Raw genomic sequence first — 18,690 nt, 5'->3', positions numbered from 1 at the left:
AGGTGCGGGTGGGAAGCCGGACGGTTGGAGAGTGACGGGTGCAGCTACGAGTGGCAATGCGATACGGTGCGGGGTGAGGGGTGCAGGTGCGGTGTGACGGTATGCGCGGTATAGGTGCAGGTGCAGGCTTGGCGAGACGTGATGGGGACTGCGGGTGCGAGGTGGGAAGCGGCTGCAGGTGGGTGTGCAGGATGGGGAACGAGAGGTGGGGTGCCGGGGGGTGAGAATGCGGGGCGCCGCAGGGCGGCGGAGCTGGGGCCCTGCGCTGCGCCCTGGCACCGCCCCCGCGGGGCCCCCAGGCAGAGGTGGAGGCGGCCGGGGGCGTGGCGCGGCTGCCGGGGCTGCGGCTTGGGGGCGCCGAGCGCTGGGCGCACTGGGGCCGCGGGGATGGCCGCCGGGGCAGGGAGGCCGGGCCCTTACGCGGGGCGCACGCGTTAAGTTGCACCGCACGTGTAAGAGAACTTCTCCTTTTCAGAGCGGCCGGGAGCCCTGCTCGAGAAGGAGCGTACCCGGGTCGCCGCCGCGGCAGAGCGGGGTAAGCTCAGGGCCGGGCGTCCCGGTGGCTCAGGGGCCGGCGGCCGGGTCAGCCCCGGGGCGGAAGGACGGGCGGACGCCGGCGCCTCCGACCTCCCCAGACGGGCTCGGGCGGGCCGGGGCAGAGCGAGCCGGAGCCCGAGCCCCGCTGCCCGTTTTCGGCTCCCGGCCTCTTAGAATTCTTTTCGGGAATCTTTCGGAAGTGGTGGGAGCGGTAGGGCTAGAGAGCGGGGCTCAGGAAACTTTCTAGAGAACTTGGGGAGTCATTGATGTTTCTTTGCTCCTGGAGATCTCTGCGGAGCTCCAGTTCTCATCTGCTTAGTGGCTTTCCTTGGTGGATGGCGGAAGGCTGGGTTGAAACTTTTTTGACGGTGTTTACCCCCTTGAGTGGGGAAGCAGGAGTGGCTCTAGAACTTCAGATCCAAGGGATCTTAAGGACTGTTTAAATACTTGAATGCTCTCAACAAATACCACAGCCTCAAGGAATGGAGTTCAACTATCTGCCGGCGTTTAGCACGGCCACGTATTCTGCAGTCGTGTTGGTGTCTTTTAGGAGCGATGTTGGCTCGCTTACTTCTTTTAAGAAACTTTTCGAAAGTTTTTGCTGTTGTCGTTGTTTTAAGAAACCCTTTAGATATAAGTACCACGATCTAATTTCTTGACCCATACGCTGGTTATGGTGTGTTCGAGTATAAAGAATTTACAGAAGAGTGGGAAACACTTCTCTGCATTCTACCGTAATCCCCTCTTTCAGAGGCTGTTCTGAGAGTGATTCCAGCGACACGGGTGTATCTGCCTGGTAGTCTACTCTACGCTCTAGTGAGCAGAATTCACCCCAGTTTGCGGAGCTCCCAGTTCATGAATATTGGTGACTGGGGCTTTAGACAAGTGGAGTTCTCCAGTTTTTACTTTACTAAGATACTGCCAAAATATTTCACTTAAAAATGGTCATATACCAACAGCTGAGATGTGAATTATGCTTTGGTTTATATTACTCAAGAATTCAAATTGATGGTTTATGATATGTGCATCACTTCACTCTCAGTCCATCAATGTCCTGTGAAATGTATTGCAAAACAAACATTAAAAGACTGAAGAGGAAAAGGGGTGACTTATTTTCCAAGGGTCAGTGTGTGCAAAGTAAACAGCAGCTAATTTGGCATATATTCCACTGGTTCAGCAGTTTGATTCATGTTGAGATAAGCATCTCACAAGGGCAATGCACGTGTTACTGTAGTGTAAAGTAATTCACAAAACCTTTACTACTATAACAAACTAAACAATGCTATTTAGGTTAACCAGTTGATGTTAACAGGCTTAAACCCATCTTAAGATAATGAAATGTAACCAAATGTCACTGTTTGCAAATAAGACAAAGAATTTTAACACAGTTTCCTTGAAAGTTACTTACATTTTAAGTTGTGATTTCTTAACAAAAATAACTTTTACACTGCACATTTGAGCCTTAAAAATAATTATGTGTATGTATCACAGCCATTTTATAAAGCCTCATGTATGTAAAGAATTCAAACCATAATTAGTCTTTCAGATGTTACCATTACTTGAACATGCACCTAACACACAATAAATAGGATATATGTAATTTTAGGATTTTACCTCAGTATCGTGCATAAATACACGGAGTAAACACATAGTTTTTGTACTGTACTGAAATACCAGAACATTCTAGACAGTGAAAAGGCCTTTGAGAAATATTTCGCCCTGTACAGATAGCGTGATTCCCAGGATCTCTGTATTAAGAAACAGCCAAACTCATGATTAACATACAGCGTCCTTCTCTCTTCTGCTCCACTGTGTTGTGGCCATTACCAGTACTATGTAACACTTGTCATACCATATTTTGATTAGTTTTTTTGCAAGTCTGCCTCACGCATAGAGTGTGAATGAAACTTCTGAGAGTAAGGACCATCTCTTAATTAGTAGCACAGTGCCACACACATGATAGGTGTTTGATAATTGTTTACTAAATTGAAGAGGGAAAAAAGTCCAATACATGTGATCATTAACATCATACATGTTTCTGTAAAAAGAGTATGTTTTTACCATTTCAATATAATACATAAAGGGAATAAAAGAGTGACAAAGTTTAATATTAATTTTCACTCTTACAGTGTTGGGAAATTCTTCATCATGATAACTAGGCTAGTGCTCTACTGCTTTTTTAAAATCTCTGGTTTTCAAAAGTATGACTTCATAAGGTTGATGTGAACAGTTTCTGCACTCTTACGTTTTCTTTAATTTGAAGATTTGGTGGTTTGCTTTAAATTTACTGTTGACGAACTAATGATACTAAATAAAAATCACATAATTTTTTCATTCAGATCACCTGATTATCTCTGTGAACGCTCATTTTATTCGTAAAACTCCATTTTGTATTAGCTTTATAATGAATCTTTTATTCTAGAACATAGAAGAGATTTCTATGTTGTAAACTAATTAAATTGGGTTTGAGTAAGAAAAGTGAAATTATATTTATACTATAGAAATTATATTTATACGATAGAAATTATTATTGCAAAAATAGAGAACATTTTGACATGTAATTTGCGTCAGTAATATCAATAGAAAAATATCATAATTATAAGGCTGTGAGGTTTTGTTCACTAAAACAAGAGTAAAGATAATATCTGAATTTGCTTTGCAATAACAATGCCAATTTATATAATGGAGTGACAGGACTATTCTTAGCATGTCAATAATATTTAACAATTTTAGCCACTTTGGACTGGAAGAAAGAGAGCAAAAGCTTAAAATGTACTCTAACCCATGGTTCTAAACATACGTTTTAAAGTGTGATAGAGCGATATAACTAAAAAGGCAGCTGTTGTAATCTCAGCAATCGGCCTGATGCATGATCCCGTGAAATCACGTGGAAGGGGAAGGTACGCAGGACCAAGAGTAAAAAGTCAGGAGTTTTCATGCTGGCTTCAGCACTGTGGGCTGTTCAGCGTTCTGCAAATCACAGTACCCTCTCAGGGCCTCTATATCCCCATATCCCCATCTGTAAAGTGAAGAGGGTAAACTAGACCACTTCTGAGGTTCTTTGAGCTCTAAAATGATGTGATTCCATATTTCCTCCGTGGATGAGCAAGATTCCCGAAGGATGTAATTTGGATTTGCAGAGGGAAATTACTTTTTAAATGACCAGACTGTATGAAGTCAGTGCTTGGTATACTTTTCTGACTGCCTGGTCTGTGTTTTAGACGGGACGAGATCCTGTTCAGAGCACTAATGCTAAAGCACCCCTATAATTTTCTTTATTGTTATTTACCCTTGCCCCAAGCCACCCTTCAGGAAGTATTGGTAAATTGAATTTTACTTCAAGGGTAGCGGCATTTTTTTCATTATTCAATTATTAAAAGTTTGAGGACTAATGTTGAAATACATTAAAATCATTGCTAAATTACACTAAAGTGTGTAAGTAGAGCGTTTAAATAAGTGAAAACTTCAAGCGGTATTCTTAGGTCTTTCACCAAAGTTATTTTAAAAACTTTTAGTGCCATTTAATAATTGACAGGAGAAACTGGAGGACTGCACAGGGTAATGGAACAGGGAACACTTTCGGAGGGTTTAAAAAGGAAGCCCAGTATGGCACGAATAGTATTGGAAGACGGTCATGTTTCTAATTATGCTCCAGACTATTTACATTTTCCTGTCAAATGAACTGAAGCCCAACCAGCTGTTAATTTTCTAGCTTAATATTAGAACTCTAATTGTGGAAATGGGAACTTAATACTGATTTTTGGTAGGAATACTTATTTTATTCAAGTATTTCAAGAAGAAGTACCATGGATAAAAAGTTAAGTGTATTTTTAATTTTGTCATTCTTAAATATAAAAATTGAAGACATTTGTTTTCAAACTAATACAGTTGTTTAGGTTGCTTCCAACTTAAAATTAGCTCTAACTCAGCTTTTCAGTCACAGAATGTCAAAAACAAAAGAAAAACTGAGGTGTTTCCTTTGACTAAGGATGAGAAGTATTAACCATATTTACCTTAGCCAAGTAAAGACTTAAAGAGCATATGACTTTTTAGGTATTTATAAACAATTTAAAATCCAACCCCCCCAAAGAACAATTAAAATTCCTACATAAAAGAGAAAATAGAGGGATAATAATAGCACATGAATAGCAGGTGTTTTATATCCATTCTTATTTTATTTATTTAAAGATTTTATTTATTTGACAGAGAGAGAGAGAGCACAAGCAGGGGGAGCAACAGTCAGGGGAGAGAGAGAAGCAGGCTTCCTGTTAAACAGGGAGCCCAGTGCGAGGCTCCATCCCAGGACCCTGGGACCATGACCTGAGCCACCCAGGCACCCCATCCATTCTTATTTAGTAATAAAATAAAATAAGTAGAATAAAAGTATAATTTAAGGTACACCTGGCTGGCGCAGTTGGTGGAGTGTGCAACTCTTGATCTTGGGGTTGTTAAGTTTGGGACCCATGTTGGGTGTAGAGATTATTTGAAAAATAAAATCTAAAAAAATAGTATAATTTAAAACAATTTCATGTTTCTGGAGATTTGTTCTCTGACAAAAATATCTAATTCTAGCAGTGCTTTAAAATTATGGATAAAGAATTTAGAAAATTTGTCTTTTATAATTTCATTAAATCATTTAGTCTGTAGGCAAGACATCACTCTCATACAGAGCGAGATTACTGAAAAGTTAAGTAATAGAAACTATGTACTTTTCCATTTAAAATAAGGAATTCCCTGGAACTATACAATAATAAACAATTTTATACTAAGATAAAGAATACCCTTAAATTATATATGTATATTTTACAATAATACTAGCAAATACTAAAATCACATTATCTATTTAAAAGACCCATGGGGGAGGCACCTGGGTGGCTCAGTCGGTTGAATGTCTGCCTTCGGCTCAAGTCATGATCCCAGAGTCCTGGGTTTGAGTCCTGTATCGGGCTCCTTGCTCAGCGGGGAGCCTGCTTCTCCCTTTACCTCTGCCCCTCCCTCTGGCTCGTGCCCTCTCTTGCTATCTCTCTCTTTCTCTAATAAATAAATAAAATCCTAAAAAAAATTAAAAAAATAAAAGATCCATAGGGATTTTTTTATAGATTTATTCTGTATACTATAAATATAGCATATGCGATAAGACATTGGAAAAAATAACAAACTCTCATTCTTTTTCACACATATCAAAATTGGTTCTTTAGGAAAAGAAAAACTAACAAGACTAATATTTTTTAAGACTAATATTTTATTTTTATTTTATTTATTTATTTTTTGCTTTATCTCAATTTTTTTATGTTAGTCACCATACAGTACATCATTAGTTTTTGATGTATTGTTCTACGATTCATTGTTTGCATATAACACCCAGTGCTCCATGCAATACGTGCCCTCCTTAATACCCATCACCAGTCTATCCCATTCCCCCACCCCTCACCCCTCTGAAGCCCTCAGTTTGTTTCCCAGAGTCCATAGTCTCTCATGGTTCATTTCCCCTTCTGATTACCCCCCTTCATTCTTCCCTTTATTCTCCCACTGATCCTCCTGCTATCTCCCATGTTCCATAAATGAGTGAAACCACATGACAATTGTCCCTCTCTCCTTGACCCACCTCACCCAGCACAATCTCCTCCAGTCCCGTCCACATTGCTGCAAATGCCGGGTAATCGTTCTTTCTGATGGCTGAGCAACATTCCATTGTATATATGGACCACATCTTCCTTAATCCATTCGTCCGCCGAAGGGCATCTTAGCTCCTTCTCAATTTATTTTTATGCATTTATTAGCAAGATATGTCCTAAGGTATCAGAAAAGTCTAAGAGAGGTTATTTCTGGGGTCAGGGACTGCTCAAAAATGTTTCCATATAAAAATAATGCTAATTGCTTCTTTACTTTATCCCATTTAGGCTTAGGAAAGGTTTAATAGGAATGTTCTACTTTCAGATAGCAGGGGAGATGTGAAATAACTACCTCACTGAATTTTTGTGAGCATTCAGTGACTCATTTAGGAAGTGCTATGTAATTTATAACTTAAGATCTTGCTCTAGTTATTCCCCTTTTGGAGTCCCTTATTTCCTCATGTAAGACTAATATTTTAAAAGCCTCAAATAAACAATATTTGGAACTAAACAAAGGAATCTAAGTACAAATACCAGAGTTTAAAAATCATAAGAAAATACCATGAATAATTTTTTGCCAATAAATTTGAAACTTAGATGGAATGGAAAATTTTCTAAAAGATATGAACTATCGAAATTCACTTAAGAAATAGCAGCCCAACTTATGCAGATAACAGTTAATGAAATTGAATTTGTAATCTATACTTCCCCTGGCCCCCTCAAAAAGACATTAATCCCAAACTCCTTTATAGGAAATTCTTATATAAACTGATTCAGAGAATTTTTAATTTTTCAGGCTAAAATAGCTTTCTTACCAGAATCCAATGGTAGTACAAAAAATTGAGACCAATCTTAGATATGAACAAACAATCCAAAATAAAGTAGTGGCAAATTGAATGTGATAGCATATTAAAAATAAAATCGTGACCAATAGGGTGCTTCACCATCTAAAAATCACAATAGCAGGAGAAAAGTATTTTACTAAATCCAATACTCATTCATGACTTAGAAAACAAAAACCAACAAACTGTTAACAAAGATTGGAAGAAAACTTCCCTAGCCTGATAAAAGTTGAAACATCATGCTCAATGATAAAACCTGAGAAGCATTCATGTTAAAGACAAAAATGAGAAAAGATATCACCATCTCCACATTGTGCTAGGAGTTCTGGCCAGTACAAGAAGACAAGAAAAAGGAATAACAGAAATTAGAACTAGGGGAGGAAGAAACAAATCTGTCCTTAATAGCAGATGATATGATTATATGTTACATAGAAAATTCAAAGGAATGTCCTAACTGTTTGAACTAGTAACACTTTCTAACAGGTTGCTGGATACAAGATCAATATATAGAAACAATGTTCCTAAGTACCAATAATAACCAATCAAAAGTTATAATGAAAAAAAAACTATTTGGAACAAAAAAATAAAAACGAGTATAAATTAGGAATATATCTAACAAAAGATGTGCAAATCCTTTAGGAACGTTAACCTAAAACACTACTGAAAGGCATGAAGGAGGTCAGCATCAATGGATCGGTTGTGCTTATTGGTGGGTAAACCAGACTGTAAAGAGCTAAATTTGATTCATCTATAAATTTCATGCAATTCCAATCAAAATCGAGTCTTAGGTTTTTGTGGAACTTGACAAGCTCTCCCTAAATTTCATATGAAAAAATAAAAGGCAAAAAAATGCCTAGACAAATGTGAAGAACAAAGCTGGGAGATTTGTCCTACCAGATATCAAATATATCTCGAACTGTCGCCATTAGGTGTCCTGATGGTTGGTGTGATCAATCGTTGTCTTCTGGAGATGGAAAACAATGTCACATGTTATTTAATCTGAAACTTCAGAGGTTCAATTTTTTCCTCTTTTATGCTTGTCGATGTGGTTGAACTTCTCCCAGCTTTTATAAGGCCAGCTTTTAAAAGCTTAGTTCCCATCTCTCTCTTTAGTCTTAGAAGCTCGACAAAGTGAAATGTTGGAGTTGATTCTAGAGAGTAAAAGTAGAAAGAGTCTTTTGTTATTTCAGTGAATTTATTTTGAATTCTGTTTCCTTTTTAAAGAGTCAGACCAGAATTATGGGAAAAGTGTGGTAAGTACATAATACCATGGGCTAGGTCCCAGGGCATCTGGACATTATTATCTTAAATGTGAACGCTTGAAATAGGCAGGTAAGGTGTAAAAGAAGCTAATGGAAAACAGTCTTTCCACCTGCTAAAAAGATGACTAGATAAGCCATTTTTCATTGTATCATATTTGTGACTAGCTCAGCCTACCATGTTCTTTCAAATTTGTGCCAAGTCAGAGAGGGCAAAAATTAGCCTTTGGGCCACCACTGCCTCATACCAAACCCTAGACATTACTAATGGAACATAGAACTCTTTCTGGCTAAGCCTAAAGGTGACTCTCAAAATCCTACTCAACAATGTTCCAGGCAATCACAAACAGTTAACACAAAATTAATTTGCTTAGTCATGCTCCATGTTATATTACCTCTAATTTATAAACCAAGTAACAGTGTTTTCAGGGTCAAAACCTTGGTATAAAAGAGAATCAAGTAGAATACAAATGATACATTTTGGGTGTTATTCCATTCCAGAGTCTTAACTAAAAGTTGCATTTCCTAATGAGCCGCTCTTTGGGGAAGTTTCTCTTTCTGTACTCAACTTGCAGATGCTAGAGTACTGCAGGGCTTGGTCTTCAGACTCCTTGTCCTTCTCCCCTGCCCTTAGATAATCTCAGTCCAGTCTCAGGGTTTGATGATGACTCCCAAATGTTTATCTCTAGCCTTGACAGTTGCATGTCTAGTAGGTGTCTCAAACTTAACATTTTCAAAATAGAACTCATGATTCCCATCCCTTTTCCAAACCTGTACCTCCTCTGGTTTCCTCATCTTGGTAAATGGCAGTTCCCTTCCTCCTGTTCAGGGCAGAAACCTTGGCCTCTCCTCAACGCTAACCCAACCCTTGACCTGTCAGCACATCATGCTGGACCTACCTTCAGAATCTGTACAGACTCGGCCATTTGTCACCACTGTCACTTCTCTGGATTATAGCATGGCCTCCTCACTGGACCCTCTGCTTTCACCCCTACTCACTGTCCTCTCCACCCCACACCTGTTCTCGACACAACAACCAGAGGAGATCTGTGAAGATATAAGTCAGATTATGTCACTCTTCTGTTCCAATCCTCCAGTATATTCTCATCTCACTTGGAGTATAAGCCAGAGTTCTCATTTCTGTCTGCTGTGACCTGTGCATCTCCCCACTTCCTCTTTGACCTGTTCATCTGCCTGTCTGCTCCTGGCTGGCTTTGCTTCCTCCATACTGTCCTCGCCATCCCGAGCACACCAGGTCTGCTCCCCGCCAGAAGCCTTGCTCTGCCTGGAATGCTGTCCTTCATATCTGAGGCCCAGCTCTTCACTCAGATGTCACCCTCTCAGGGAGGCCCACCGCTCCTCAGCACCCCCTGTACTTCCCTCTGCACTGCCCCCCAGTGCCTGTCTGACCACAGCACTCAGCACCTGACATCTCTTACTTCTCTTCTGTCCACTGTCTTTCCCTCTGGAGTGTATGTTGCACCAGGCAGCACTTCTCTGCTTTGCTCAGCACTGAGCACCTCACGCATAGTAACTTCCACTCCGTCCTCACTGAGTGGCCACAACTTGTACATAGATGTGAGGTCTTGGGTGGGCAAGGAACTCAGGGATCCCAGTCCCTTTTTCATCCTCCCTGTTCCTGGTTATCAAACCTTTTTTCTTCTCAGGAGCTCAAACCCTGCCCTCGCCTGAGAAGACGACCTCCTGCTTGACCTCGCTGAGAAGAGTCTTGTCACCACTTTGGAGAGCGCTCATCCCACACCTGCACTCTCAGCCTCTCTCCTGCCCTTTTGCCCCAACCTGGTGCTGGGCAGGCTGACTGTCCCTCCATCTTCCTGTCCCCATGACTCCACATCTCTGACACCACAGCCCTTCCTATCTGGGAAACGCCTCCCTTGCACCTCATTCCCCCACTTTTTACCCATTTTGTGTCTCTCCTTCCTTTAAGATCTAGACTTATTGAACAAATGCTCTCCATACCATGTCTCCATTACTCTCCCACATTCTGCCTCTTTAACCACTGGCCTGGAATTTTGTTTCTGTCCCAGTGCACCCACTGGACTGGGCATTTAAAGACCATCAGTGGCTTCCTTGTTGTGAGATCAAAGGGCATTTTCTTTATGTCCATCTGTCTAGAACATGTCAGAGAATGCTGACACTTAGTCACCTCCTTCTTCAAAGTCCTCCTTTGGCTTCCTTACTTCTGTGTCACCCTAGTTCTCCAGTCTTGTTGACCGCTCTTAGAGAATGTGCATTCTGATGTGAACAGTATTCCCAGCAGATGAGGTGGGTTCTACTGCTTCTCGGGCATCCCAAAGTACAACGAAAAAATTCAATCTTAGTAGCTCCAGCAAAGCTAAATGTTGGGGTCAATTCTATAAAGAAGAAAGGATCCTCTCTTTTGATATTATTTGATATTATTTTGATAACAAAATAAATACAGCCCAAACAACGTGAACCTGTCTGGCTGAGCTCATCGGGCCCCCACTGAGGACGGTCCCTTCCCTCCACACTATCGAGGGGTTGCTGCTGTCAGTCATTGCTTAGTCTTAGGCTCTTACCCCCTTGGTCAGTCCTGCCATCCTTCGTCGAAGCACTGACCGCACACACTGGGGGCAGGGAGTCCTTTCCCGCACTGCTCTTCATCTGTTTCCCTGGATTTTCCGTGAAGTCTGTCCTTTGTGCTTTGCTCCATCGTCGTCACTCTGGAGAGGTGGGCTACCCTGTGGACCCTCTGCCCAAGATTTTCTAATTCTGTGTCTCCAGCTTCCTCCTGGACAGTTTCACTCATATCTCCCACCACCACTTTTGATTCGAACAGTCACAAAGCCAGAGCCTTCATCTTTTCTTCCAACCCCAAATTAGCACGGCTCCCCCAAGTTTTTCTCTTCAAATGGCCCCCTGATTTTCCCACTCAGACTCAGAAATATGAGGTTCGTCTTTAATTCATGCCTCTCTCTTTCATTCTCTGACCAGGCAGACTCTACATTTTGCTTTATTTTTGTCTCCAGACTGTGTCTCCTTTCTATCCTTCCTTTTTCCATTTGCCCCTGCCGTCATCCAGCCCAGGCCTTCAGCACTCACTCAGAGATTACCACTCTTCCTGAGTCCCTGTTAGAAGGGCCCCTTCTTTTCTGAATAGCACTTTCAGTATATCTCCCTGCTCTCCAAGTGGTTCAGTGGCCTTCGATGTCCTTTCATTCGTCTCACCAGTGTTTACTGAGCGCCTATTATGTTCAGAGTGCAGCCCGTCTAGCTCTTCTGGGCAGAAGTAGTCATTTAAACTCACTAAGGCCCCTGTTTCAGCCACACCAGGTCACACTGCCGTGGGAATGCCTTTCTGGCCTTGAAATGCACTCCCGTTCCTCTTCCCCTGTCCAAAGCCACCTCTCCCAAACCCAGCTCAAATGCCACCCTTTCCTGGCTGGCTTTCCCTGGCTACATGTTCTGATATTAATATCCTTTTTTCTGGAATCCCTGTGCACCCATGTAGCTCCCCGTTTTCCTGAATTTTCCCATCTCCACAGATAGATTTCAAGATAGAGACCATGTTTTTACTTCCACTGTATTCAACAGAACGCGTGGCCCAGAGTTGAGCACAAGACTGTCACTGAATAAATAGCCAATGATGGATCTGAAGGGACACTCAACATATCCTGAAGGCCAAGGGGAAACAGTATAACTTTGAAAGGGAAAGTAGAAACCCAAACTGTGAAGTGTAGTAGTAGTAGTAAGACTCAGCAGTGAGTGACGGGATACAAATAGCCTGGCCCTTGCTTTGGGAGAAATTAGCAGACTGCCATGGCAGAGGAATCCACTTTACGCTCTGTGTCATCAGTGATAACCATTGTCAGGATTCATGTTGCATCTCAGGAGATCCCAGCATCATTCTCCTCTCATATTGGGCTAACGATGTCACGTGTATTATATTTGGGTTTTTTTGTGCTTATCAGGGACATGATTAAAGAGATCTATGGAGTAGAAACCATAATGAAAGAACAATGAGAAAGAAATCAGACTTTTTCAAAAACTAGAACTTTGAAACACACAAGTCATGGTCATTAATCCTTTATGATGATAAATGTGATGTTGTTGCAGAAAATGCAAAGAAATGTGAAAAGAATATGAAAATCACCCAGTTCTAGAAACACTATGGTTAACATTTCGATATCATTCTTGCTCTTCCTTTTGTATATATGAATGTGTGTAAAGTATCTGGTATCAGACTAGAGTTTTGTATTAGGCTTTTGTCATTTATCATTATGGCATGAATATCTCTTCATGTCATTGATGATCTTAAAAATTGTATCTAGTGAATACCTTGTATCAATAGTTGTGAATGAACCATAGCCTTTCATTTATGCCTAGCCTTATTCTGTAAAGAATTAAAGGGAGCGTATCACTTAGGAATTCTTTGTAGGCCATAGAAAACCTCACTTGAACAAATAGAGTTTTTTCCTTCATGAAGTCTGGAGGTTGCTGTTGGGGTTGATCCAGCAGGCCCACAATGTCACAGCAGGTGCCTTGGACTTTCTCGACCATTCCCTCACACTTATTGACACATGCTTGCAAGGTGACTGCCTAGCTCCAGGCATCACATCTGTACTCACTATGAGAAGTGGGGTTAGGAAGGGACAGCAAAGGTAGCATCTGCCCTTTTATTAGGAAACCAAAAGCTTTCCCAGAAGTTCCCCAGACAACTTCTTACACCTCACTGGATACAACAGAAGGAGGCAGGAAAGCAAGAATTTCCCTTTCCGGTCACATTAGAGGCAAGCAAAGTAGTGGAAGACTGGGAGAAGGATCTGGGTTAAGCCAGATCCTGATGTCAGCTTTGGGCACTATTATGTATTTAACGACTTGTCCTTTGGTGGCCACTTCTGTTTCCAGTTATTCCTTCTTATAAGTAATTCACAGTAAATACCCATGTTCATCCATTCGTCAAAAACTCTGATTATTTCCTTGGTATGCTGTCCCAGGAGTAGAATTACAGGTTAGAGGTATCATGGTTTTTATATCTCTTCATACATATTACTAAAGTCCTTTCCAGAAAGGTCTTGCCAGTGTGTGCCACCACACAGAGCCATTGGCACCCCCATTTAGGAGATACACTCTTAGTCGTCCCATCTTTAGTACTTACTGAGCCTTGGCAACTGCCAGAGTACTGGCTAGTATGTGGATGGTAACACATTATGATTCTGTAGGCTGCAATCAGAGGTCATGGTGTAATTTTAAGGGTACCTATCTAAAAGTGTTTTGCAGCACCTGGACCTAAAGGACTCTGGAGAGGCTGAGCCAGCAAAGAAGAGTAACAAGATGCCACAGGCAGCAACCCTACCCTCCTCGTCTGATTTACTAGTTGAATAGATTCTTACCTAGCCCCATGTTTCTCAACAGGTGCAGAATGGGCATTTGGGGCGGGCCACTTCTTTACTGTGGGGGACACCCCCATCATTGTGGAGCATTTTGCCTCCCTTGCCCTGCAGGGAAATGCCAGCAGCATTTCGGGCTCTGTGACAAGCAGACCCTCCCTCATGGTGTTATGTGCCACCAGCCATGTGGGGAGAACCTACCAGGCACATTGCATTAACTCCTTTTTAGCACATTATGCTGTGCTCAACAAGGCTGGGAAGGTAACAGAAAGAAGTATTAAATTCCGCCACACTGATCTTTTCTTAGAGACTTCCGGAAATGCACATTGCCCAACTGTTTTGCCTGCAGACATCAAGGAGGGAAGGCTACACATGCAAACCCCAACCTCAAAACTAGAATAAAGGAGAAAGTCCACAAACAGTCAAGGTGGTTAAAGGTGGTTTTCTATAGAAACTCAGAAGGCTGTGCTTGTCTAGGGACAGCAAGAAGAGAAGATGGTAGGAGATGTAGGAAGATGGAAAGAACCTCCTGGAATGTAAAGGGAGCAACAGCCATTAAGACAGGGCCATGATAAGGGGAAGAGAAAACACAGGGCCCCTGTGTTAGCCTGAGTTGGCCACTCTTGAAGGGAGAGTGGAGGTAAGTGATAGGTCAATAGGCCAGTCCCTGGATTGGGGCCAAGTTTTAAGTTGAAGAACTAACACGTGCAAAGGCGTAAAGGCAGAGTCCCAGGGACCACAGGAAGTTTGATATCACCAGAGTGTTGGATCAGGGACTGATGGGTGGTCCACACTGTGCAAGGCTTTTGTCCTGTGCCCCAGAGGAAAATCTCCAGCAGATGGAAGGGAGGGGCTAGGGCTATGGACACTGTGATGGTCTGGGGTTGAGGAAAAGCAGGGTGCAACTTAGAGTGTAGCACCTGACATCCTTCGTGGAAGATTGGGTTGTTTCGTGTTCAGTGAAATAAAAATATTTAATCTGCTAAGAACATGCCAAATAGAACAGATGCCAGTCACAATATAGGACAAGGAAGCTGGTAAGATATGTGAATGTAATAGTTTTCTAAAGACCTCAAATGACCGAAACAAAGGCTTGAAAGTTTATTCTAGGAGAGGGTTAACATTTGTCTATTTCTTTAGATCATGGTGAGTCGAGTTTTGTCTTATTTGCCTTTGAACCAATTCATAAAAGTTAATATTTTTAAACATTCTAAAATTCAAAATGAGAAGAGTGTTCTTTAAGGCTGCTGGAACTCATACATGCACTTATAGCTTAGGCAACTTTCCTTATGCGAAGAATGACAGAAGAACAGAGCTCTTTTGGTTCTAGTTGGAAGCATCTGACCTGTTTGAGCAGTAGTGACAAGGAGGACGCCCTGCAGTCTTGGTCCCCTGTGTGTGAAGAACACTGCTACCTTCACAGAGGAGGCCCGTGGGCCCTCCCTCCATCTAGAAAGCAACTCACCATACATGACCAAACGACCATCGTCCCATCTTACAGATGGAGACACAGGCTGCTGCCTGGGAATGTGCAATGAGTTAACCATTTATGGAACATTTGTAAAATGAAAAAAGAAAGTAAATAATAGAAGAGGTAGGTTAATATGTGGCAGAAGTTATGAAGGTGGCATGGAAGAAAGTTGCTGTAATCTCACATGTACAGAAAGGTCGAGGTTAGGAACGGACCCAAGCTGTGTAACCGGCAGCCCCAGAGGTCCCTTGGAGACTGTGCTCTGCAAGAGAGCAGGATGGGGAGTTGGAAGCCAGGGGAGAGTTCCATTCTCCTCATGCAAGTCATTTCTCTTTGGAGCTCCAGTTTCCTCATCTCAAGTGAGAGGGCTTAAGTCCCCCGTGGGCATCTACTTGATGCCGACACTTGGGTAGTGTAACGAGTTCCGTGTTATGCCGGCGCTGCGGACGTTTATCTAACCCTGCTCAGCGCGCTGGTGGAGACACACACACACACACACACACACACACACACACACACACCCCTGCGCACGCACGCTCGAGCTGTAGAGAGCTCTGCAGCGCCTCCCTCCTTTGGAAATAGGACTACAGCTCCCCTGGAAACGATGTGCCCGCGCCACCCGCCAAGGCCTGCCCCTCGGGGTGTTTGGACTTACAGCTCGCCCGCCGCGGGCTTCCTATTAACCAGCAACCTTCCCTTGCAGGTTAGCAATCTGAAGCAATGGGCGACTGGAGCTTTCTGGGGAGACTATTAGAGAACGCACAGGAGCACTCCACGGTCATTGGCAAGGTTTGGCTGACGGTCCTGTTCATCTTCAGGATCCTGGTGCTGGGCGCCGCAGCCGAGGAGGTGTGGGGAGACGAGCAGTCGGACTTCACGTGTAACACGCAGCAGCCCGGCTGTGAGAACGTCTGCTACGACAAAGCCTTCCCCATCTCGCACATCCGCTTCTGGGTGCTGCAGATCATCTTCGTGTCCACGCCCACCCTCATCTACCTGGGCCATGTGCTGCACATCGTGCGCATGGAAGAGAAGAAGAAAGAGCGGGAGGAAGAGCTGCTGAAGGGCGACAGCCCGCACCACGGGCCGGCTGCGCGCTGTGGGCCCGGCGGCCACGGCCAGAAGGACAGGCCGCCAGTACGGGATGACCGGGGCAAGATTCGAATTGCCGGGGCCCTGCTCCGGACCTACGTCTTCAACATCATCTTCAAGACGCTGTTTGAAGTGGGTTTCATCGCCGGGCAGTACTTCCTGTACGGCTTTGAGCTGAAGCCGCTGTACCGCTGTGACCGGTGGCCCTGCCCCAACACGGTGGACTGCTTCATCTCCAGGCCCACGGAGAAGACCATATTCATCATCTTCATGCTGGCAGTGGCCTGCGTGTCCCTCTTACTCAACATGCTGGAGATCTACCACCTGGGCTGGAAGAAGCTCAAACAAGGAATGACCAACCACTATCGCTCAGACTCCCCTGAATCCAGGGTGGGGGCCACAAAACCTGGGGGTGTGAGCCCACTCCTCCTCCCCTCCCACTCTGCCCCACCCACTGTTACCATCGGATTCCCGCCTTACTACACTCACTCTGCCTCTTCCCTGGGACAGGCCACAGCCACGGGCTACCCTGGGGCCCCTCCACCAGCAACAGACTTCAGCATGGCAGCCCTGTCCGAGGCACCCGGGAAGGACCACCCTGCCAAATTCTACAATGGCAACCACCACCTGCTAATGACAGAACAGAACTGGGCCAACCAGGAGGCCGAGCAGCAGACTTCTGCGAGGAAGGCTTCCCCTCCAGCATCCACTTCTGCATCCCTGAGCCCTCCAGGCAGCACCCAGCAGCTCCCTCAGGAGGATGGCCCAGGAAGCAGCGCGCCTGGCCTGTTGGGGAACGGGAATGGCAGCAGCTTGGCAGAGAGCAAATTGGAAGTGACTCCCAATGACGGGGAGCAGGCAGTGACCACTGCAGTGGAGATGCACGCGCCTCCTTTGCTCCCCGCAGACCCTGGACGATTGAGCAAGGCCAGTAAGGCCAGCGGTGGTCGGGCCAGACCGACTGACTTGGCCATCTAGCCGTGGTCTCTCCAGACAGCTTTATAATAATCTCTTTTCTAGCAACCAAAACCAAAGTGCGGTTCCAGTCTGCAGGTAGAGAAAGTGAGAGAGCACTGAAGTGGAGGAGGGGAAAATCCAGCGGAAGAGAGCAGGTTTCTGTGTGTCCATGCTTGCTGTTCTTAACACTGTGAGGTAGCGTGGGGAGAACGTCAACGCTTGCTGAGATGGGTAGGTAGGGGCAAAGTAGGTGCAGGGGCTTGTTGACCTTTAAAGGTATTCACAACAACCCAAGAGTCCAGTAATCTGGGCCACCTTCGCAGGTGTTGCTGCCAGCCTTGGGCTCCTGCTGTCTCTGTGGGTATCTGTTCTGTTGTGGTAAAGCAGCAGGTGTCTGCAGTCACTTCAGTTCGGAGCAATTAGGTTTTCCATTCCTGAGCTCTCCAGAGCCTCTGGGCAGCCCAGAAAGTCATAGACAAACTTAGCACTATCTCTGTTTGATACTTTTAAGTTAGAGTTGAATTTCATTTGGGATATTTGCCAAACTGCACTAAAAAAAGATTTAGAGCAAGTCCATATAGTGTCATTTGAGTTTCTGAAATTGCCTGCGAAGCCCAGGATCTCAAACTGTTCGCTTCGTGACAAGTGACAATGAGCAGCTACCTTCCAGAGGCAGTCGTTCAGCGCAGGCGAGAGCCACAGAGGTTGCTGGTAAGAAAGCAGGTAGAAATGCAGCGACACTTGAGATAATTTTTAAACAGCTGAGGAAATTGAAATAAAAGTGTAGCAGGTATGCCTTAGGTATTTATTTTTTAAATGATATTTTGTGCTTTGATCTGAATTGTACAGGTATGCGTATTTTCCCCCACTTTCTTTCAGGAGAAATGAAAGAAAAATAGTACTATTAAAATGAATACTGACCAAGAGAATGCTAATTTGTCCCATTACATACTACTAAAGATTTGAACTTTCCTTTAAAGAAATTCTCGGACCTCATGAGTCAGCTAATTGCTATGTGAATGTACTATAAAAAATAAAGGCAGGGGAAATTTAAGTGCATTTCAAATACTTGAAGTTGTGAAGTTTTTTGAATGGAAGGTTAAAAGTTAACTGCTCTTGCCAGAAAAATTATTTATACAGATGAATCAATGACCTACATTTTTTTTAACAGTACAAAATAAAACTCTTTGAGTTTCCTAACCATTCTCTGTGGGTAGCCTGTTTGCTTTCTAAAGTGTAAATAAAGGTATCTGGGTTTTACTTCCTGTGTAAGTGGATGTGCTGATTTCGGACGTGTGCCCCATTTGTCACCCACACGGATTGCTACACTGACAGGGAAGGCTCTTTCTCTGCACGGGTGTGGCTGGAAGGTGGCAGAATTTTCTGTACTGCACACCCTGCTATCGTATCTGAGTCGCTGTTTGTTTATAAACCTATGAACAGTGATAATGCTGAGCCCGGTCCTTCTCACACTCCAACTTCCACTGAGTACTGTCAGCCCTTATTCAGCAAAACACCAAACACTTGCCAATTTGATTCATTCCTTTG

At 43.7% G+C, this 18,690-nt stretch overlaps 1 protein-coding gene across 1 annotated transcript; it reads left to right on the top strand.

Moving 5' to 3' along the window:
• The first annotated feature begins 335 nt into the window (after positions 1–335).
• Positions 336–18,391, top strand: GJA3 (gap junction protein alpha 3). Its single transcript, XM_034664951.1, has 2 exons — positions 336–535; positions 15,797–18,391. The coding sequence occupies exon 2, from the start codon at positions 15,814–15,816 to the stop codon at positions 17,161–17,163; it is 1,350 nt and encodes a 449-aa protein (XP_034520842.1). The 5' UTR covers positions 336–535; positions 15,797–15,813; the 3' UTR covers positions 17,164–18,391.
• The last annotated feature ends 299 nt before the right edge of the window (positions 18,392–18,690 follow it).

This window comes from Ailuropoda melanoleuca, chromosome 7 (genome assembly GCF_002007445.2).
Source record: "Ailuropoda melanoleuca isolate Jingjing chromosome 7, ASM200744v2, whole genome shotgun sequence".
NCBI classification, from domain to species: domain Eukaryota; kingdom Metazoa; phylum Chordata; class Mammalia; order Carnivora; family Ursidae; genus Ailuropoda; species Ailuropoda melanoleuca.
The sequence above is the reverse complement of the archived record's forward strand: the minus strand, read 5'-3'. Positions and strand labels throughout refer to the sequence as shown.

What these genes read in the sequence shown, in the direction of transcription:
- GJA3 (XM_034664951.1), top strand. Translation starts at nt 15,814, where the DNA reads ATGGGCGACTGGAGCTTTCTGGGGAGACTATTAGAGAACGCACAGGAG.